General features: G+C 37.1%; 1 protein-coding gene across 1 annotated transcript in view; it reads left to right on the top strand.

Annotated features, from left to right (window-relative positions):
- The window catches only part of LOC150104383 (uncharacterized), a 116,457-nt gene extending 103,000 nt beyond the window's left edge, over window positions 1-13,457 (top strand). The window contains exon 4 of the mRNA XM_090396968.1: window positions 12,946-13,457. Coding sequence (XP_090253094.1) covers window positions 12,946-13,151 — 206 coding nt within the window. The 3' untranslated portion in view covers window positions 13,152-13,457. The remainder of the gene's footprint in view (window positions 1-12,945) is intronic.
- Window positions 13,458-24,163: the final 10,706 nt, after the last annotated feature.

The following is a 24,163-nucleotide window of genomic DNA, read 5'->3' as shown; positions in this document are numbered from 1 at the left end:
AATTTATTGCCTGACTTAGTTGTGAGCTCTTCGTCTGTAAATGAATTGAAGAAGAGATATGACAGATATTGTTTTGCTAGTTTGGTTCTCCCACGATGAGTCTACTGACTCCATGGAGATACCCATAATAATAATAATAATAATAATAATAATAATCACCTGCCTTATAGGTCCACATATATTCTTTCTTAACTGGAATTTCCACCTTTTGCTACTTCCCAAGTAAAGACCATATAATCACTTTCTCCAGTTGGAGGCAATGTTATGGACATGTCTTTTGACCCTGTAACGAGATCTAACACTCTTGTACCTCGAGTTCCCTCCATAACCTGTTTCAAGTAATCATCTCTTGATAAGTGTATAAATTCCATTTTTTTCCTGCTATGTGATCTTTCCTCCTTCCAATCTATGTCTCCAAAGTTGAAGTTCCCCATAATAATTATTCGATTTACAATCATTATATTAATCTGCTGATGCATCATCCCTGGCATCCCCTGGCCTATAGCAGCCACCAATTTTGTTTTTCCTATTGGCCTTGATCTCACACCAGATTAACTCAAAAGAACTGCCATCTGCCTGACTGACTCCTAATCTTGTTAGCTGCAGTTCATCTGCTATCATCAGCAGTACCCCCACCTCCTCATGTTCTGTCTACTCTCTCCTTCCTGAAAATACTAAATCAATCACATTCTATCCTGTAACTATTTCATCTGCTACTAGCTAAGTCTCACTAATGAGTATAACTATAGCATCCCTTTAGATCTCAACTACCTTTACATTCTGAATTGTCTATGTCATTTGATATTGTTGTCTGAGAGACTAGATTCCACATTTATTGTTCATTCAGACACACTCATTCACTTCATGAGTGCCTTCACACATACACTTGTCTACATCTACTCTAATTGCTTTAATTTTTTGTGACTTTGTGCTTCTGCACTCTCAGTGAATCAAGTTTTCTCCAGACACCTAACTCTGAATCCATTTAATTGCAATAAATTAGAGATACCAAGAAATTATATATTTGGTTTAATCCTTTATCCCAGTGTAAGCAAACAGAGTTTGTGCTTGAAGTATTTTCAAGACTGGGGCAACTTGTATATAGAAGCTAATGATTTCACATCACTTTCCTTTGTATCCCATAATGCAAAGTGCATATCCTTGCAGACATGTATAATACTATGCATTATGGGAAGGGTCACTACTCAGGCCAGTTTCGATCTTTATTGAGGTCTCATCAGTGGGAACCAGATGCAGAGGTAATGCTAAGGTTGAAGTAATACAAAAGTCATATTTTCATATTTCCATTTAATTGCAGTTCATTAGTATTGTTCAGATCTTTCCGTCCATCAAACTCAGGCCATTGGTCCAGAAACTCTACATCATTCCTTCTGTACAACCTGTGTATTGATTCATTAGCTATCATCTCTCTTCTTCTTCTCAGTTCACCTTTATCTTATCGTGGCAGCAGTCTTCTCTCCACTTCACTCTGATGTTCTTCTTTTTTGCTTCTTCCAACAACTTTTTGACATATGCTCCCTCATACAATATTTCTCAACCTCTCAGTTCATTGGTTCCAGCCAAAACAATTAATTCTTTCACCTTCCCTTTCTGCATTCTGACTACATGACTAACATTAGTAATTTTTGCATCAGGGGAAACAAGATTTTAAAGCACTTTCATGAAGAACTGCCCTTATCATAGCATCATCATTAATAATGATTTGCTTATGTTTATTTTCTCGATTATTCTTACAATTTTCTTTTTTTTTTTTTTTTTCTTTTCAGTTCAATTGATCTCTTGCCTTTTCTGCAGTCTTTCAATCTCGCATTTTATTTTGTGAGATGCAAACGCACAGTTTCTTTATTCAGGTCTTCTACATAGTCCTGAACATCTGCCACTGCACTGATATTTACATTTTTCTGTCTTGTATCAATGCTCTCTACTCTACTGTCACATAATTTGTTCTTTCTGTATTCACTTTCAAAGTGTTTATTACACACTCTCTTTCACTCTCCTTCCATAAATCTTTCAACTTTTGCAAGAAGTACATCTCACAAATTTTATGCTGTACAAAATCATGCAAATTTAGCTGGCCCAACAAAGACGTCTTGGCCATCATTGTTCTGCTACACATAGGTGACATATCAACAATATGTCTAATTTAAGGAAATATAACATTTTACTTCTGTCTAAATAGGTCAGTCTATTTTGTACACTTATAAAACAATAAATACAATAAATTCACTGAGTATTATTAGCAAAAATCTTTCTGCAGCTTTATGAATCGACGATGTTCATCAAATATTGACACTGTTTACCAATGTTCTAACGACAGTCTATCAACAGTGATCTATCACCAAGTTATCAATGATGACATATCAATAAGGTTTTTCTTATATTAATATATAACTATATATAATTGGTAAATGCAGAAAATGTGCCTCATGCACAAATAACAGTTGTGCCTTCAAATTCCTTTGTAATTTCTTCCCCATCTGTGCTCTCATCTCTTGCATCCTAACTTAGATTGCACTATTGCGACAACACCTGAAGACAAAGCTGACCTCCTGGCATCCTTCTTCCTCTAACTCCCATATAGACAACCAAGGGAAATCAATCCTAATTAAACTAGGAAAATTACACCATATGCCTCCTATGTCCTTCCTCTAGAAAGACATCAGAAGATTTTTTTGAGCAGTTTGGACACCAAAAAAGGCTTCTTTCCTGATATTATTTCCCAGTTGTACTTGAGAGATGCACTGCTGATCTAACACCTATCCTATATCGTCTCTGAACCCTGTTATACTTAGATTGCATCCATCCATCCAGCATAGAAGCAAACCCAGATTTAAGATTTTTTTTTTTTCATTTGGTTATAAATTAAATTGTTTAACCCTTACACAAACAAGGGTTAAACAAGAATATAATATTTTTGCATTTTTAATTTAGTTTAATTTAAGGACATTCCAAAAAAAAAAAGGATGTGTGTTTTGTTACCATTTGGTGACAGTGATTGATCACGATGACTTGGGGACTAGCTAAGTATATGGATGTTCCAGTTAGGACTTGTTACATGCTGAACTACAAAGCTGCCTACACTACAAACTCAGGAGAATATTATGTTCGATCCCATGATATTGTTTACTGAAGGGAAAGGATATCATGGGAATCTTTGAAAAGATGCTTAGAAGGATGCAGAATCTGAAAGAGTTCCTAGAGTTTGAAGAATACTTAGGCTGGGAGTGAAATGGATCCAACCTTATTAAACAAGGAATCCATAAAAAGATGATGACAATATGGAGTATCATAAGAATAAGGATGAGAGTGAGTTAGAAATATATAAAGTTCATTCCAGAAAAGTTATGATTGTTGTATGGAAAGCTCAGTTGGAGTATGAAAAGGAATCGGCTATGAATGGCTAAAGAATGAATGTGGTGTTGAATATAGACAGCATCCTTGTGTCTGTAGCAGATGCAACTTTTCAAATAATAAGGACTACTTTGCTAAGGTCTGTCAGTATGGTGTATGCAACATGATGCACACTGCTACCACTGCAATAATTATTGAGATAGAGGTGCGTGAGAAGATGGTTTTAGAGCTGTTACATAACTTGGATAAGAATTCAGCAATAGGAACAGATGGGATATCAGCATGCATGTTAAAGGAATGTTAAAGGCTAGGTCCATGAGATATTTGTATGGTTTGAGTCTCAGCTCAGGAAAGATCCTACAGGAATGGAAAGAATCCATGATAGACCTTGTGCAAGTGTGGTGCAAAAACTGATGTGTCTAACTACTGACCTGTTAGTATCTCAGGAGTGGTTATGAAGATTTTGGAGTAGTTGGTAAGAACTTGTATGCAGAAATGGGTTGACAGACAAGCTATACTTTGCAAGGAACAGCATGCTTTAACTAAATGAAGAGGTCATATCTGACAGTTTGCTTCTATTTTACAGTAATGTTACTGCTGCACTAGATATAAGGAATGGATACACTTCAATACTGTTTGACTTTGATGGGATACTACATGAATACATGAAAGACTGTTGCATAAACTGGAGAATGTGGGATTGGAATATAAACTGTTGACTTGGATAAGTGGGTGACCGAAAGACAAGTATTAGTGGTGTGAATCTGCCAGATTTAAGGGTGATCAGTGATGTATCCCGGGAATCAATCTTTGGGCAGTTGTTCTTCAGTTTATACATTAATGATATTGGAGTGAGAGATTTCAGTTGTTTGCTGATGATACAAAGGTAGGCAAGGCAGTTAGGATGATGCTACTGATATTCATCATTTACAGCAGAGTTTCTCAAACTTTTTCTACGATGGAACACTTCACAAATCCTGAAATGTTCACGGAACACCTTGGTTATTTTGTACTGTATTAATTAATAATTAATTGCTAATTTAGCTTATTTTATTGTTAATTAATAATTTATAATTAATTATTAATTAATTACACATCAATTAAACCATCGTTAAATTAATTTGTGCTGATTTTCATTGACATATCCCATTCTGATCACCAAAAATTTATAATATTATTATAAGTACTTACGAGTGAATGCAGACTTTTTCTTCTGTGTGCTGGTTTTGTAGGTTAGGTAAATATAAATAAAATAAATGAGTAAATCTAAGCGTTAAGAAAAAACAATCATTTATTGTCAAATATTAATTAGTAAAAACAAAACACATAAAAATAGTAAAACGTATATTGCAAATTAAGTTCTTAATGACTCCGATGTTTTGGGGTCTTTGAAATACAAATTCTTTTGATATCAGGCACAATATTAGAAAGTTGAATTCTCATATTTGGTGTAGCGTCGAATCTGTTCCTGGACTTTGATTTGGTTGCAGCATAATATGAAAATCCTGCCTCGCATAAATATGTCATTGTAAAAGGAAGTAAAACAAAAATAACTAGTTTTGACACGCTTGTCCAGAAATCATTTATTGGCAGTTCCTTGTATTTTTGTTTTAAATCAGAGTCACTAATTAAAGCAATCAGATTTTCATAGTCACCTGCTCTGAAGCCTGCTGGCTTAGCTGTCACTGTAAATGGATTCAGAACCCAGGAATTGTCCCACTGGATTTTAGAAAATATTGCAAAAGGGTTGATTGCAAGTCATGCAAGGGTTCTAAAATTACGTTAGATATTTCTTCATTTACTTTAGAATTTATTTCAGTCAAAAATTGATGCAATGTGGGAAAACAATCAAAATTATTCTGTTCAACTGTAGAAATCCAGAATTGGAAAACTTCCTTTCAAAAGATGCAATTTTATCTCTTGTATTAAAAATTGTAATATTCTTTCATTGTAATGATAAGTTAATTTCATTGCACTTTGTAAAAATATCTGCCAGATACGCAAGACTCATCAACCATGAAGAATTTCTTAATAATTCAATAAAATTTTGTCCTAAATTATGTGACATCAAGAAGACCATTAACTCACTACAAATTTCAAAAAGCCTCAATAATGCTTTTGCTCTGGATAGCCATCTCACTTCAGTATGTAATAAAAGTGCATTATGTGCACTACCCATTTCATCGCACAAAATTTTAAATAATCTGGATTGAAGTGGTTGAGATTTTACATAGTTGATCATTTTTTCGGCTTCATCCAAAATAGTTTTTAAATATGTACGAATTATTTTTGTTACTTGTGCTTGTCTATGCAAAACACAATGACTTTTGGTGGCTCTTGTAGCTACTTGCAGGATACGTGTTACAACTCCCTTCATCTTTCCTACCATTGCTTGAGCACCATCTGTACAAATATCAATACACTTCTCCCAACAGATTTCCTATTTTGTAATATAATTATTAATACAGTTGAATATATATTCTGCGGTAGTTTTTTCTTGTAGATATTCGCACATGAGTAAATCTTCTTCAAAACTTTTATCAAATATGTAACGAACAAACACTAGTAATACAGCGAGTATTGCGACATCTGTAGATTCATCCATTTGCAATGAATATTCACTCCAGTCTAAGTCAATGAATTAGCTCTTTTTCTATGTCAGCAGAAAGATCTTTGATGCGGCGTGAAACAGTATCATTTGATAATTGTACTGCATCCATTTTTTAGCAACCTGCTCATTTAACATGCATGATGCAATGTCTTTCACACAAGGCTTAATGAGCGTCTCACCAATTGTATGAGCTTCACCATGAAGTGCAATGCAGTAACTCACACAAAAAGACGCCTCTGTTGCATTTTCAGTTGTAGCAATTGTAGCCATTTGAAGTTTAGATTTTTCTAGCGAGTCACATTGTCTCTTAAAAAAATGTATATCTTTTCCTTTGTAATCAGTGTGTTTCGTTTCAAAGTGCTTACGAAATTTAGCTGGAGCCAAAGAACTGTTTATTAGTATTTTATTACATAAAACATCAGGAGCATGTGTATTGCCAATACACGTAAATCCATAATTTAAATAACTTTCATGGTACTCCCGTTTTGGTCTGTTCTTAGATGACTCTTGTTCTTTAATATATTTTATAAGATATTTATTTCTTATATTTAATATAAGAAACCACAGTTTGCAATTCCATATCTTCTCCAATCATACGAGTAGATGTGTCAGCAGAAGTACTTGCTCCTCCTTGTGTTAAAGTTCATGTTTTTAAAAAAGAATCCATGGGTATTTTTTCAATAATATTCAGATTCCAATATTTGTCAGAGCTATAATAAAAACAAATAGAATTTTGTTGTAAAGGTAGCTTTAGTATGAAAAACAATAAGATTATAAATAAGAAATGTCGAATAATATAAAAGTAAATATGCATTGTAACAATACTTGTAAGAAAAGTACTAAACCATATCAAATAATGTAAAAGCAAGTGTAATAAGAATGATTTGATAAAATGTTCAGTAACAAAAATTAAACAGTTCAAAATAAATCAGATATTAATTATAAAATTAATTAAAAGTGTAAGAAGAATTCCTTTTTTAAAAATTGCCTCGCCTACTCCCTATATACAGGAATAAAAAGGCGTTAGCTGATTTTTTTTTTTCCCCGAGAGCCCGGTCCCAACAAATTTACTCGTAAATACCTTTCCAAATTTTTTTTAAAGGTCATACATTAACATAAGTATTAATAATTAATTGTGGCATAATCATAAAGAGTATTAGTACACTTATGTATATGGTGTGGCATGTTGACAAATATAAATTACATTTAAATTAATTATCAATCACTGGACTAATGAAATGTTGTAGCATGTCATAGTTTATTCAGGCAAACATCATTAAATTAATTTGTGCTGATTTTCATTTACATATCCCATTCTGATCACAAAATATATTTATAATATTATTATAAGTACTTACGAGTGAATGCAGACTTTTCCTCCTGTGTGCTGGTAGTTTTCCCCTCCTTTTGTACATCCTGAAGATCTTTGGGCTTCAGGTGGATGACTCACTATCTGTTCCATCACAAACACCTTCAATAAGAGATTTCTTAATACCAAAATTAAACAAAGTGCCTTGTCTCTTATTCATATCAGATTTTAACTCTGTATTCCTATTGCTTTTAAAAAAATCATGACACTCCGGTTTCAGAACAAGCACTTACACACTGCAATACAAACTTGTTAAGAAAGTATTCAGTAGTAATAGATTTGAGAATCGGATACAGACTACCTTGATCTTCAATTTCAGTGGAAAAATTTTCTTTATACTTCCTTGCTGATTGGTCACTGATATTTGCACTGCAGATGTTATTTCGTTCAGTTTTGAGAATACGCTGCCCATTGTTGTAATCCGCTTGCAGGCAATTTTTATAATCAGTCATAAACGGCGGTATTCTCTTTCCCAATTGTTGAAAGATTTCGATGTGTGAAAATTAACGATAATTCATGAATATTTGCATGTTTAAAAATATGCTGCTTGGTCACTGACATTTATTATTATTATTATTATTATTTTGACACCTCCAGGGAGTCCAAAGACTCATCGAGGGAGAGTGTGCCGACAGCATCGAATGATTGGTCCCCTTCCAACTACTAACCACGCTCCAACTTACTTAACTGAGCCATTAGTAGCAGAGGCTCTACCAATCGACCAACGCTACACAGATGTCATTTCCTTCAGTTTTGAGAACAGAAGATATGACACCAATTGTTGTAATGAGCTTGCAGGCAATATTTATGACCCGTCATAAACAGCAGATTCCCTCTCCCAAATGTTGAAACGTTTTGATGTGTGAAAAATTAACGATACACGGATGTTATTAAGTGTTCTGGGTGTGAGCTTTTCGACATATTCACGAATATTATTCTCCTCAGAATATTTTTAGTATAAAATATTTATTCATAAAAAATGCTTAGAAAACTAAAATGACAAATTTCAGAACTTCTTGCGAAACACTTATTCACCTTCCACAGAACACAGTTTGAGAAACCGTGATTTATAGAATGATTTGAATAGGCTGGCGTTCTTAACAAATGATGATGGCTATCAGTTCAGTAATAGGTGTAAAGTTATAGACTTTGGCATGGTGAGATTTCCAATGACATATTGTGTTGGCAGGATTATTCTTGGAGAAATTGAGACTAGGGATCTTGGCATTATGGTGTTTAGGAAGTTGAAGTTTCAAGGTCACATACCAAAAATTGCAAATAACATTGACATATAAGGAAATGAAGTCATTTTCCTAAAAGATATTAATACAACTGCACTTGGACTTGATATTGGGACTACGAAATGTAGATTATGAGGATATATTGAGAGTATATGGACTGCAGACACTGGTAAATGGAGCAAAAGAGGAGGTGATGTGATATAAAGCTATAAACTTCTGAAAAGATGTGATAAGATATTGATTGTTGAAAACTTTCATTATATGGAAGTTGGAGAGAGGGTTGAGGGGGGGGGGGAGAGAATCTATGGAAGCTGATTTTGTGTTTATTTAAGAAAGGAGTGGGTGCTAGATTTTTTCCCCTCATAACAGTCAGTGAGTGATTGGAATAGTTGGCCTGTGGAAGTGCATCTCATGTGAATGAGTTTAAGAGAAGATATGACAGCTAGTGTGGATGAGGTATAGCCTCCATTGATGAGTTTTGATCCCATGGAGATCTCTGATGATAATGGTAATAATGATAAAAAGTTTGTAGCACAGTACAAATCCTTAAATAATTTTCATTACACTTTCTGTTTTACCATTTAATACATAATTTGTAATTGGATGCTCTAGGTAGATGTGTGTTGGTACTCTCATCCCTCTCCACAAACCTTAAGGGACTTTGGAGAGCTTTGCAGAAGCTATGGTTGTTATTACCAACCTTATATTAAACTTATAAAGATGAGGCTCTAGACCCCCCTATGTTCATCCATTGGTAGGTGCTATAGGGGAGACATTTGCTACAAGATGATAATGTGTCTTCATTGAGTGAAGCTTGTGGACCAATATCTTCATTAAGAGACTGTCATACATATGGAGTGGCCATCCAGGTCTCCTGACCTTAATCCTATCAAATATGTCTTGGATGCTATAGTTAGTGTGTTGCTACGCTCATCCCCATCCACAAAACCTTGAGGGACTTTGGAGAACTTTGCAGGAGCAGTGATTGTTATTACCAACTGAGATCCTGGATACACTATGATAATGTTGGATTTTGCTAAGGCATTTGATAGGATACCACACGAAAGGCTGTTGCATAAACTGGAGAATATGGGATTGGAATATAAACTGTTGACTTAAATCAATGGATGGTTAACAGACAGATATCAAAAAGTGGTATATGGTGGGTGCGAATCTGCCAGATTTAAGGTGACTAGTGGTGTACCTCAGGGTTCAGTCCTTGGGCCATTGTTATTCCATCTATACATTAATGACATTAGGAAGGGTCTCACAGGAGATGTGCAATTGTTTGCTGATGATGCAAAGATAGGTAGGGCAGTCAGGGAAGCTACTGATATCCAGCACTTCCATATACTGCTGATGAATGCCACATCAGCAGTATATGGAAATATGCTACGACATAAAAACAGGTACTTTGGAGTGGGGTTTCCATTTTGTGTATGGAGTGCAAATGTAGCATTTTGTGATTGCAGAATTCTTGGATATGGCTGAAAGACATTAATTAACAATAAGCTGGAAATTTGGGCAAACGAAAATGGCTGTCAGTTTAATGTTAGTAAGTGTAAAGTTTGCACTTTGGCATGATGAGATTTCCAGCAGCATATTATATTAGTGGGGTTATGCTACAAGAAACTGATGAGGCTACGGATATTGGCATAATAGTGGATAGGAATTTGAAGTGCAAAGGTCACATAGCAATAGTTGCAAATACAACTCAGAGGACAATTGCAATGCTGAAGTGAAGATTGACATGTAGGATAAGGAAGTCATTTTGTCTTTTTATAAGGCCTTGATAATACCACACCTGGATTATTGTGCACAGATTTAGTTTCCCAGGTTCCAAGGGTGGATAAAGAAGGTGTGGAAAGGGTGCAAAGAAGAGTTACAAAGATTATATCAGGATTATGGGATTTAGATTATGAGGAGAGATTGCAAGTATGTGGATTATAGACAGGAGGAAGAGGGGTGATATGATAAAGGTCTATAAACTTCTGAATGGGTGTTATTATAGGGTATTGTCTGATGAAATTTTTCATTATATGGAAGGTGGGGAGAGAACATGGGGCATTCATGGAAGTTTTGTTTGTTCACAGTCAAGAAAGGGGTAAAAGCTAGGTTTTTTCTCTCACAGAGCGGTGACTGAGTGGAATAGTTTTCCCTTAGGGGTAGTGAGTGATCTAGTGTGAATGAATTTAAGGGAAGGTATGAGAGCTGGTTTTGGTGATTTATAGCCTCTCTCTCTCAATGAGTCCTTGACTCCCTGGAAGTCTCAGATAATAATAATAATAATTACTACATTAATGTTATGCTATAAATTCTTAGGAAAAAAATTTGGATAAATAACAAAATAAGTTGCTGGTTTTATTTTAAAGTGGTTAACTAATACAGGATAATATATAATAAATTAAGAAACAAAAAGAAATATTTTGATAACTTGGGGGACATATAAAAGTCAGGTACATTATGTCAAAAGTGAAAATGAGTCTGATTATCATATGAATGCCACCATCAGCAGTATATGGAAATGTGCTACGACATAAAAACAGGTACTTTGGAGTGGGGTTTCCATTTTGTGTATGGAGTGCAATTGTAGCATTTTGTGATTGCAGAATTCTTGGATATGGCTGAAAGACATTAATTAACAATAAATGATGACTCATCATAAGACTGGATGCTGAACATAGTCAGGTGGAGGTATCCAGATGGTTACATGTGAGTCATTCTGTGGTTCACAGATTGTGGAACCAATTTCAGCACTCACAAGAAGCATCCTGGAGATATAGCAAAGGAATTCCATGGACTACAACTGCAGTGAGTGACCAATATATCTGATTATCTGCTTGCCAAAACAAGCGTGCTACCTCGTGTCAGGTATGACCTGACCTCGTGTCAGCTACAGGAACATTGGTATCTACTTCCACTATATGCAGAAGGCTTCACAAATTTGGTCTGTATGCTAGACAACCGATAGTTTGTGTGCCCCTATCCCCGTGCCACAGGAGAGAACATCTGAAATGGGCCAAGTTCCATGTCAACTGTACCCAAGACAAGTATGATTTGTACTACAAAGCAATACCAGGCATTCTCTGATCTAGAGAGAACCAGAGATGCATTATCATCCCTCTAATATCTGTGAGAGGGACAGTTATAGTGAAGTTATTGTGATAGTTGGGGGAGGCATCCTGTTGAGTGGACACACTGACTTGTATGTGTTTCTTAGTGTAATACTGCAACTTATTAAGATGAGGCTCTGGATCCATATGTTCATCCATTGGCAGGTGCAATGGGAGAGACATTTACTACAAGACAACAATGTGTGTGTGTGTGTGTGTCTTCATCGAGTGAAGCGTGTGGACCAGTATCTTCATTAAGAGACTATTGTATATGTCTGGCCAGCCGGATATCCTGATCTTAATCTCTTGAGCATGTTTTCGATGCTCTAGGTCAGTGATGGCGAACCTTTTTACCCAGGTGTGTCAAACATCTTCTTATTTTAAATATTGATGTTGTTGATGTGCCACTTGCATACATGCATTATAAATTTAACTACTTAATCATAGATGGTGACTTATACATATCATATTAGGCTATTTATTTAATAGGACATTGATATACAATCTATGAATTCATATTATACAATTAATTTAATAAACTGAAATTACTGAAATTAGTTTTTTCATCAGAATACCAATATTTTTCAACATCCAAGGTGTGTCACCTGAAACCCTCAAGTGTGTCAGTGCTGACACGCATGTCATAGGTTCACCATCACTGCTCTAGGTAGTTGTGTTGCTGCTGTCATCCTCCTCCACAAAACCTTGAGGGACTTTGGATAGCTATGCAGGAGTAATGGTTGTTGTGGAGAGCTATGCCAGCTGAGTTTCTGGACATTATTATAAACAGTCAAAACGAGATTATACAATCTTATTTTGACCTGTTACTTTTGACCATTATCTTCATGTACCTATTTGTTAATTAACTAAATTAACTATTTGTTCACATTTATTTGTGAACTTTTTGTTTCATATTTTTCATTCCTGAGCAAAACTTGGATGAACATTTATAAGCTTTAGATAATTTTTGATAAATTAGCACTCATAATCTAGTATTTGCTACCTACTAATATAATACCTCATAATGTACTATTTTCAGTAGCATGACTGTTAATTTATGCGAGTGTTTTTCACATCTCATATTATACTGCTTTTCACTGAATTGCATAAAAATACATCAGACAGTTTTTGAATTATCCTGAAATTTAGCCTTTGTTCCTTAATTTATAGAAATCTGTGTATATCTAAAAAAAAAAATGTATTAAAGTATAATTTTTTATCTTTTCAAAATTTATTTAGGCAGCAGAGTTAATGGTTCACCTTCTGGTGATTCAGGGCTATATAACATGGTTCAAGACACTCATATATACTCTACAAATCATCAATATCCAGAGTTATGTTCTAGTTCTAGTACTTCTCCAAGTACATCAGCTCCTTCAAATAGCCATTACACAGGAATTCTGCAAACATCTTCAAGAAATAATCCCAATTCAAGTTACCAATGAAATTATATTCTTGATAAATTTAACAAGTCAAAAATCTGGTTATGAGATCTCATTTTGACATTTTGTAAACTAGAATTTCAGTAATGGTATTACATTAAAGTTTTCATTGGTTCGATATTTTTTAAAGTTAAATTTTTAATGCTTTTAATTACTCATTGATTCAACATAGAGTTAAGTGTTTAAATTATAATACAAATCTTCATATAAATAAGAAACTATCTCATACAAATAAATAAGATAATTATGTGAAAAATGTGAATTTTGAATATTATAAATACAGAATTAAAATATACTTGTCGGAATATATTTGTGAAGTTTGTTTCATATTTTTCATTCCTGAGCGAAACTTGGATGAACATTTATAAGCTTTAGATAATTTTTGATAAATTAGCACTCATCATCTACTATTTGCTACCTACTAATATAATACCTCATAATCTACTATTTTCAATAGCATGACTCTGAAATAGCTTGGTTATGATTAGTATTTTGACTTTTCTAGAAACTTATTTGTATATTGTAATAAATTTAGTTTAATCCTTTATCCAAGTGTGGGCAAACAAAGTTTGCACCTGAAAATATCTTCAGGAGGTAAGGTAGTATAACACTGGGAAACTAGTAGCAAAGGTGGACCAAGCTAACATCACTCCTATCTCATTATCTCCCATAATGCAAAACGCATCTCCTTGCAGATATGTATAATGTTATGCATTAAGGGAAGGTCCAGACTAGTTTCGACCTTTATTGAGATGTCTTCAATGGGAGCCAGGCCCAGAAGTGGAGATACCAGGCAGAAGCAATGCCGAGGTCATCTTTACCTATAGGAGTTGCCAAAAGGTGTGCCACATTTTTATTAAATTACTCTGGATTTAGAGAAAGATGTTGAAAGTTTATTTTTCACTTGGTTAGACTATAATAAATTTAGTTTAATCATTTATACAAGTGTGGATAAAGGATTTGCACCTGAAAATATCTTTATCTTCAGGACTAGAGTAAGGTAGTACAACACCGGGCAACTAGTAGTAAAGGTGGACCAAGCTAACATCACTCCTATCTCAGTATCTCCCATAATGCAAAACACATCTCCTTGTGGATATGTATAATGTTATGCATTAAGGGAAGGGCCACTACACTGCCTGGTATCTCCACTTCTGAGCCTGGCTCCTACTGATGAGACCACAACAAAGGTTGAAAATAGTCTGGGTAGTGGCCCTTCCCTTAATGCATAACATTATATATATCCGCAAGGAGATGTGTTTTGCATTATGGGAGATACTGAAATAGGACTGATGTTAGCTTGGTCCACCTTTGCTACTAGCTGCCTGGTGTTGTTACTACCTTACCCCAGTCTTGAAGATATTTTGAGGCACAAACTTTGTTTGCCAATACTTGGATAAAGGATTAAACTAAATTTATTATAGTCTAACCAAGAGAAAAACAAACTTTCAATATTTGTATATTGCTTGATAGTCTCTGAAAGGAGAACATGTTAAACATTTGGAGACTGTTTGCTGACCATTTATATTGAGTATAAATCTCTATTAGTTTAACATACATTATAGTACATTTCATATTTCCATCAGGAGGATGGAAATAAAAAAATATATATATAATCGTTAATGAACAGTAACAGAATATTTGAAAACAAAAAAAAAAAAAAAAAAAAAAAAACTGACAGTGGTGAACATTAATGATTCATATGTAGTATTATGATATCTAGCAATGAGATGAGAAAAGCATCTAAAGTCATCATCATCATCATCAAATTCCTGCCATGTACCCTCAAGGGGTGTACAGGATATGACAGTACTACATGAAAAAATTACATCATTACTAACTTCCTATCTACAATTTTCCTCCAAATCAGTCTGTTACTTGTCAAGACTCCAACATTATCAGATCTTATATTTCTATCGTCTAAGGCACTTTGTACCGTATCAATCCACCTATATCTTGGTCTTCCTCTGGGTCGTTTTCCTGCCAACCTGGCAGAGAACACTTGTTTTGCTAATCTTTCCTCTCCCATTCTATTTAAGTGACCATACCATCTGAGATTAGCTCTGCTAACACATTCCTGGATGCTGACAATGTCAAGTTCTTTCCTAATATCCTCATTTTTAATATGATATTGCCATTGATGCCATCTGTTCACGCCTCTAATCTTTCTCAGGACTCTCATATCTGCGGTCTCTAGTCTTTGGTCAAGTGTTTTACTTCTGACCCAGCTCTCAGATCCATAAGTTAAAATTGGTTTGAACACAGTCTTGTATACAGCTAATTTAGTGTTCCGACTAATTTCTTTCTTATTCCATATGAATTTATTCAATTGACTTCCCACGATACCAGCTTTGCTGATTCTGTTGTCTATTTCTATATTTAGTTTACCATCTTCAGTAAAAATTGTGCCTAAGTAGCTGAAATGTTTTACTTGTTCCACAGGTTCTCCATTCACAACACAGTTGACATTTTCAATGATTATGCCTGTTTTCATTGTCTTTGTCTTTTTATTGCTGACCTTCATACCATATCTATTACAACAGCTATTCAATTTAGTCAGAGAATCTTGCAGACTTGTAGCGGATTTATTTAGAAGTATAACATCATCCACATAAAGCAAAGAGCTGACATTAACATCTCCAATTTTGATATCAGGTTTAATACCACATTCCTTCATAATGTGATCCATATAGATAATGAATAACAGAGGGGATAATGTACATCCTTGTCTCACACCAGATTTAACATTAAACCATCTTCCTGTACTTCCTTCAATTCTAACTGCTGACTCACAACTCAAATAAAGACTAAGTATTGCTTGATATAATGCCCCATTGACACCATATAACTGCAGCGTATTGAATAGCTTCTCTCTTGGCACCTTGTCATATGCCTTTTCCAAATCGACAAAACTTAAATACAGATCTTTGTTATATTCCCATGCTTTCTCGACTATTTGTCGTAAAGTGAAGATCTGATCCTGACAGCCTCTATTTGGCCTGAATCCAGCTTGTTCTTCACCAAGCTTTTCTTCCACAATTCTTCTCAACCGTTTCTCAAGTATACTTGCATAGATCTTGCCAGGAACACTCAGTAGGGAAATACCTCTGTAATTCTCACATTCAGTTTTATTTCCCTTTTTATATATGGGTACTATGAGAGCTCTACTCCAATCATCGGGAATTCGTCCCTCTGTCCAGGCTTTCTGAACTATGCAGTGCAGCCACTGTAAGACTCTTATACCACCATACTTCAGCATTTCTGGTCGAATATCATCTACTCCTGCTGCCTTTCCACATTTCAAGCCTTTGATGGCTTTTTCTACTTCAAGTATGGATATGTATTCCTGACTGCATGCCTGGTCAGTGTTTTTTATCACTGTGCTGTCATCACTGCTTGTTTCATTTAGCAGTTTTTCAAAGTAATTACTCCATACTTCAAGGATATCTTTTTCTCCTGTTTTCATTTCACCTTTATCATCTCTAATTCCTTTTACAGCACTCTTTCCTCCATTCCTAAGCTTCTTCAACAACCTCCAGAATATTTTGTCACCTTCTTGATATTTATTTTCTATATTCTTGCCAAAGTCCTCCCATGACTTTTGTTTAGCTAGTTTTACACACTGTTTAGCTTTCTTACATTTGTCTCTGTATTCTGTAAGAGTAAAAGCTGACTTATTTGCCAGGAACTTTTGATATGCTTTCTTCTTTTCCTTCACTGCCTCTTTAACTTCCTGTGTCCACCAGGGAGTTCTGATTTTTTTATCTTTGCACACAACCTCACCACATGCCTCTCTGGCAGAATCAATCAATGTTTCCTTCAGAGTTTGCCACTGAATCTCCAAGGTTTGATTCCTGTTCTCAAACTCTTTCATTTTCTTTTCAATAATATTTCTGTATTTTAGTCTACAGTTTACATCTGAGAGCTGCTCAACTTTTATTCGCTATAAAACTTTCTTACATGTTATTCTTTTCAATATGAAATTCAATTTTATCCTGCTCAAGACTGAATAGTGATCACTTCCAATTTCAAATCCTCTGTACACTCTGGTGTCCTGCACCAGGGAGAAAACATCACTGTCAACTATAACATAGTCAATGAGACTTTTCTTATTCCTAGCCTCTTCTCTCCATGTGAATTTGTGCACATTTTTATGTTGGAACATGGTGTTAGTAATAACCAGTCCATGTCCTGAGCAGAAATCCAACAGATATTTGCCATTATTATTAGCTTTGCTCTTTTCTCCAAATTTTCCCAAAATATTTTTGTATGTCTCACAATCATTTCCTACTCTACTATTTAGATCCCCAACAAGGACCAACTTTTCCTTTTTCATTGTGTCAGTTGCTTTTTCTAAAGCCTCAAAAAATTCCTCCACTTCTACCTTAGTAGAACCTTCTGTGGGACCATAGGCACAAATAAGTCTCATTGTCCAGTTCTCCATTCTCATATATGCCCACATTACTCTATTTGAGACTGACTGCCATTCAAGAAGATTAGCCTCGTATTTTGTGTTGAATACTATGGCTACTCCTTCTTTTCCTTGATTGTTATTGCCTGAATATAACATTTTGTATTTATTGCTCAGAAAGATCTCACCAGTTTTGGTCTTTTTTGTTTCAGTCACCCCTATTATGTCGATCTGGTACTTATCTAATTCCTCAGCTAGCTCCATTTCTTTGCCATTCAGGCTTCTTACGTTGATAGTACCGATCTTTAACTCTGGTGATGTAGAGTAGGGGGTTTGTTTTCAGATTTGTTCCAGTAGCTGACTTTTCGCTGTTCGCCCTGGTTCCCTGGCGAAAACAACGGGGGCCTTGTTTAACTGGGCGACGCCCCAGCCGGCATGAAATTTTGTCATGTTGTACCATCATTTTTTATTTTGGTTTAACCAATAAGAATACAATTTGGTCGGCTAAATCCCAAATTGCCAGCCCATCCTCATTCGTTCAGTATCAAAGTAGATACCTAACAGGGTGCACCACAAGAAGGTGAGGATTGGACATTAGGTCAGAAGCCCTGGTCGGTTCTCCGCATTCCTTTAAAGGCTATGTGGAGGTCTCCTCTCAGTTATACAGCTTTGACCCTTAAGCACCCCGTCCTTAGAGATTTAATGTAATAATAATTATAAATGATGGGGGGGTGGGGGGGGGGGGGGGTGGGGGGGGGGGGGGGTGGGGGGGGGGGGGGGTGGGGGGGGGGGGGGGTGGGGGGGGGGGGGGGTGGGGGGGGGGGGGGGTGGGGGGGGGGGGGGGTGGGGGGGGGGGGGGGTGGGGGGGGGGGGGGGTGGGGGGGGGGGGGGGTGGGGGGGGGGGGGGGTGGGGGGGGGGGGGGGTGGGGGGGGGGGGGGGTGGGGGGGGGGGGGGGTGGGGGGGGGGGGGGGTGGGGGGGGGGGGGGGTGGGGGGGGGGGGGGGTGGGGGGGGGGGGGGGTGGGGGGGGGGGGGGGTGGGGGGGGGGGGGGGTGGGGGGGGGGGGGGGTGGGGGGGGGGGGGGGTGGGGGGGGGGGGGGGTGGGGGGGGGGGGGGGTGGGGGGGGGGGGGGGTGGGGGGGGGGGGGGGTGGGGGGGGGGGGGGGTGGGGGGGGGGGGGGGTGGGGGGGGGGGGGGGTGGGGGGGGGGGGGGGTGGGGGGGGGGGGGGTAAGCTTTGATATCTCCTCTTTGTTTACCAATATTCCCTTAATTGACACCTTATCTCTCTTAGAAAACGTTTTTTCCCTCTGACATCTTAGATCTCTTTTCCTTTGCCATTAACTCTGGGTATTTCTCTTGGAACAACAAAATCTACAAGCAGATAGAGGGAACTGCCATGGGTTCCCCCCTCTCATCCCCCCTTGCCAATTTCTATATGGAAGATTTCGAAAAACGAGCCATAGACTCAGCCCCACTCAAACCTTCTATCTGGCTAAGATATGTAGATGATGTGTTCTCTATTTGGCCTCATGGCCCAGACACGTTAGATTCCTTCCTCAGTCATCTCAATAGTCTACATCCAAGAATCCAGTTCACTATGGAAAAGGAAAAGAACAATTGTTTACCCTTCCTAGACACCTTAGTCACACGCCTGCCTAATGATACACTTACCTTCACCGTATACAGAAAACCCACACACACAGGCAGATACATTCACAAACTCTCCCACCACCACCCCTCTCAACAATATGGCATTATTAAAACTCTTACCAAGAGAGCCCACAATCTTTGTTCCAGTGGAACCGCCCTCACTACTGAGCTTAACCACATACACAGCACTTTCCTCTCCAATGGCTACAGTGATCACAGTATCAAAAAAATAATCAACTCCTCCCCCATTCCCCGTCCTTCTCATCAACAAGAATTTAAAAATGCCATCACCATACCCTACATCCGTGGCACATCCGAAAAATTAGCCAAGATACTAAAACAGTACAATCTACACACAGCATATAAGCCCCACCGCAAACTGGCTACCATTATCCGTTCTACGAACGATCAGCTCCCTCCTCTCTCTCTGCCTGGAGTTTACAAAGTACCCTGTTCCTGTAAGCTGGCGTACTTTGGACAGACAGGCAGATCAGCATCCATCCGTCTAGAGGAACACAAGTCTTACATCTTCAAACACAACTATGGCCATTCAGGCTTGGCTGACCATGTTTTGGACACCACCCACAGGGTATCATGGAAGAAAACCACCATGCTCCACCACAGCAAATTCAAGAAAGAGAGACTTTTCTTAGAAGCAGCAGCAGCTCTCAAAAACCAACCAAATCTCAATAAATATGGTTGCATTAAGCTTCCGAAGATTTGGGAAACACTCATCACCAGAGTTCCCACTTTACATTTCAGGCCACCTACTACTGCCCTTAGAGGGCGCTCTACCTAGCTAGGACTTTAGTGTCACCCACATGGTTGGGCTTAGTATTGTTTGTTATTTGTGTATATGTTACATTAATTGTTTTTGTAATCCCCGTAGATGTCCTAGTGACTAGGACGAAATATAGGAAGTATTAAATTAAATTCTATTTTAATTCTTTTTGAGTGTTGTAAAAAATCCATTAAGCCTCCAACATGATGTCCTCACAGCACTTAAGCCTCTACACACGTATGTGCCCCTGACAAAGGATGAAACCAAGTATATAATTTCTTGGTATCTTTAATTTATTTTATTAGAAATGCAATTGGAACTGCTCAATTAAATGTATTCCTTTTGTCTGAATGATTATTCTTCATGCCTGCTTCAGAAAATGAAAGATAGATGCATTGAAGAAACTTGCTTAAGGAAACTAGAATATAATATTCAAGTATATTGGTCAAGTGAGATCTTAAGCTATTGTATTTACGAGATAAGATAGACTGAATGAGTGAAAAATAAATGAATAAGGGAAGATATATAGAAAATTGCTAAAATAGATGCTGCAAAGGAAATTTCCATATGGCCAAGTGAAACTACAGAACTTTTAGCTGAATGCTATGTTCAATTTGTTTTGTGAAGTGATTAATGTTATCTCTCAGTATTGAATTTAACTGTGAGAGTCAGAATATGAAAAATTATTGTTGAGCTCATATTGAGTAATTCTTAGAATGGCTGTAATTATTTGTATGTCTTAAGAAGTTAGAAATTAATTTAGTACTTTTAATTTTATAAGTAATATCAGATCTCCTTAGATATTAGTAACGTACTGTATCTGTTGCTTAATTATTTATGTTGTATATATTTATGTTTATATTAAATATTTTAATTTTTTTTTATATACTAGAGTTTCATTCTTTGAATATATACAACATATTGATCCTTGAAGTCAATGAACCATAATGGATATGAATCAGAAACATTCTAACCAACTAAAAATAAAATTATATATATGTATATGTGTATACAAGAGGTAGGTTCCAAAAGTTTCTGGCCTGACATACAAAATTTGCATCAATTTTAAAACCATGAGTGACAGATAGCACCATCTATGAAGAGCTTAGTGTACCAGTTTCAACTCTCTACCTGCGTCATTCAATTGAAGGCAGTTATTTGACTAACACGTGGCATACTAAGTGGCTGTAATGTTAAAAATTGAGTACCGTGTTGTGATAAAGATTTTCACCAAAGAAGGGCTTTCTCCAAGTGCTATCAAACAGCAATTGTATGGTGTTTATGGGGAAGCCTCTCCTTCATATTCTACTGTGCAAGAATGGACTAAACAGTTTTGCCTAGGAAGAGAGAGAGAATCAAAGATGATCCTCATGATGGTCGGCCTATTTAGGAGGGAAATGTCTCTTTTGTTGAGGAGGAACTGCTCAATGACAGATGGCATAAACCAAAAAAAATCTCAGTAAGGTTGAGGCTTTCTATAACAACTGCTTTTCGCATCATTCACGAGAAACTTCACATGAAAAAGGTCAGTGCAAGGTGGGTGCCCCGACTTCTCTCTTCAATTCAGAAGGAGCATCGTGTGACCTGCTCCCACAAGTTTGTAGAGCTTTGTCAAGGTAATCAGAAAGAAGTGCTGGAATCCATTTTCACCAGGGATGAAACCATGGTCCATCCATGGAGTGGCGCAAACTGCAAAGCACTACCGAGAAAAGCCAAGGTCCATCGGTCCACCAAGAAGATCATAGCAACTATCTTTTGGGATTGCCAGGGAATTCTCTTCATTGACTTCAAGAAAGGAATACCACTGTGAATGCAGAACATTACGCTTCACTCCTGCACAAACTGTGCAAAGCCAAAAAGGAGAAGAGATGAGGAATGCTGAATCATGATGTTTGCCTACTTCATGACAATGCTTCAGTCCATACGGCTATTATTGTGAATGCTACAGTGAAGGACTGTGGCTTCCAGGAGATTGCACACTCACCCCATAGCCCAAATCTAGCACCCAGTGATTACTATTACCTCTTCTCGAAACTCAAGAAAGACCTTCGAGGAAGAAAATTTGCAGATGACAATGAAGTGAAAGATGCAGTTTTAGGCCATTTTGTAGATAAAAGTACAGACTATTTTTAAGGGCATAGAAATGTTAATTCAAAGATATGAAAAGTGTGTTGAAATAAAGAGATTATGTTGAAAAATGACAGTTGTTTTCTTTCTATCACCTCTAAAAGTTAGTCAGGCCGGAAACTTATAGAACCACCCTCGTATATGTTACTCTATTGTAAAAGGTAACCCAATTACTAAAACAAGAGTGTCCCTTAACAAATTCATGCTGGCGTGCATAAATAATACTGCCCTCATCAATTTCTCCAAAATCGTAACAAGTACAGAGCTTTGTCAAGGAAGAAATACAAACCTATAGTTTGATACCTCCATTCTACCACTATCTTTATGCAATGCCATTATCTTACACTCTCCTTCCACTCTCCAAGGAACTTGTCCCATTGCAAGACTATCGTTAAACAGCAAAGTTAATAGCATGGTAGTAGCATAGATGGAATTTTGCCACAGCATCTAGTCATCTAGTCCCCTCCACCTCACTGACATTTAGCATACTAAGTATTGAGAATATATCTCTTCATTCACTTATAACACTTCACAACTTCTTATCCATCTAGGAATAAAGCCTACTGTATGAATCCAAGCATTTTTCTTGGATTGCAGTGCTAGTCCCCCCCTCTCTTATTCTAATTTTTTTTTCATTACAATACTAGTCACTTCCTAGCCAGAGCCTTATATTCCTCATGCAACTGGTTTCTCCACCTATCTATCTCTCTCTCTCTCATGTCTTTTATAATCTCTTTTTCATCTGCAATTCTGTTTAATTTTTCTAGTCATGCATTTGATTCCACATTGCTTTATCTTCTTCAGTTGAGGTATACAAGCTGTCAATTTTTTCTTAAGTATCTCCCAAGCGCTACTGACCATTCTCCCTTCAAATTTTTTCATCCACTGTAATTTTGCAAGTAGGTTTCGAAGTCTATGATAGCAGCCTGCCTTATAATTCCACATAAATTCTTTCTGCCCTATTGATTCTCAAGTAGTAAGACTTATACGTTGGTTAGACATAACTGGTAATTAATTTACGGAATTGACAACGCATATAAAGTAAATTAATTAAAGATAACTTTAATGAATCACTTCTATATTTCGGCAATGTCACATTGCCATCTTCGGGAACATAAAGATATGGTATGTGCACTAAGGAACTAACAAAGCAAATGAGGAAGAAAATAAGAACTAATTTTGTTCCTAAAGTCCTAATGGTGCCCTAAAGTCCTAATTTGGTAGTCTTGGCAGTTGGGCTGAAGTTCTCAAAATGAAAGTCTCCCAAATTTGGGGCAGTTTCATGCACCCAAATTTGTTGAGGTTAGGAACGTTTTTTTAGAGCTGCTGAAGATTCTTTGAATAGTCTTTCGTATTTAAACTTGCTGCGATGGATTATTTTTGTCTTCTTCCAACGAATTTTATGGTGGGTATCTAGGGCATGGTCTGCCAGCCCAGAGCGGCTGTACTGGTGAAACTGGATGTAGTCTTGGTGTTCTGAAATCCTGATATTTGTTGTTCTGCCTGTTTGGCCAAAGTAGGACAATTTGCAGCTGCAAGGGACCTGGTATACACCAGGTAGGTCTAGGGGAAGTGGTTGGTCTTTGGTAGAGCGGATAAGGGATGCCAACTTTTTATATGGTCTGTAACAGGAAGTAAGGTCATATTTTTTGAGGATATTAGTTATTTTTTCAGAGGTGCCCTGGATGTAGGGGATAGTGATAGACTTGGTGTAGTCTTTATTGTGGAGGGGGGGGGAGGGGGGTTGTGGTTTATAGGTTTTAGTATTTTTTGGATTTTTTTTGGGGTTGTAGCCATTGGCTCAGAAAGTGTTGAGGATGTGGTTTAGTTCCATAGTCAGGGCCTTGTCATCTGAGCAGATTAATTTTGCCCTGTTATATAGTGTTTTTATCACCCCATATTGTTGTGAGGGGGGGGGGGGATTGCTGGTGAATGTATCTGCCAGTGTGGGTGGGTTTTCTGTAAACAGAGAAAACCAAAGTTCCATCAAGCTGGCAGGTGATTAAAGTGTCTAGGAAGGGGAGGGTGTTGTTTTCCTCTTTTTCTA

Source organism: Typopeltis vanoorti, chromosome 8 (assembly GCF_054136105.1).
Source record: "Typopeltis vanoorti isolate ZY-2024b chromosome 8, IOZ_Tvanoo_1.0, whole genome shotgun sequence".
NCBI lineage: Eukaryota > Metazoa > Arthropoda > Arachnida > Uropygi > Thelyphonidae > Typopeltis > Typopeltis vanoorti.
This window is presented reverse-complemented; position numbering and strand designations above follow the sequence as displayed.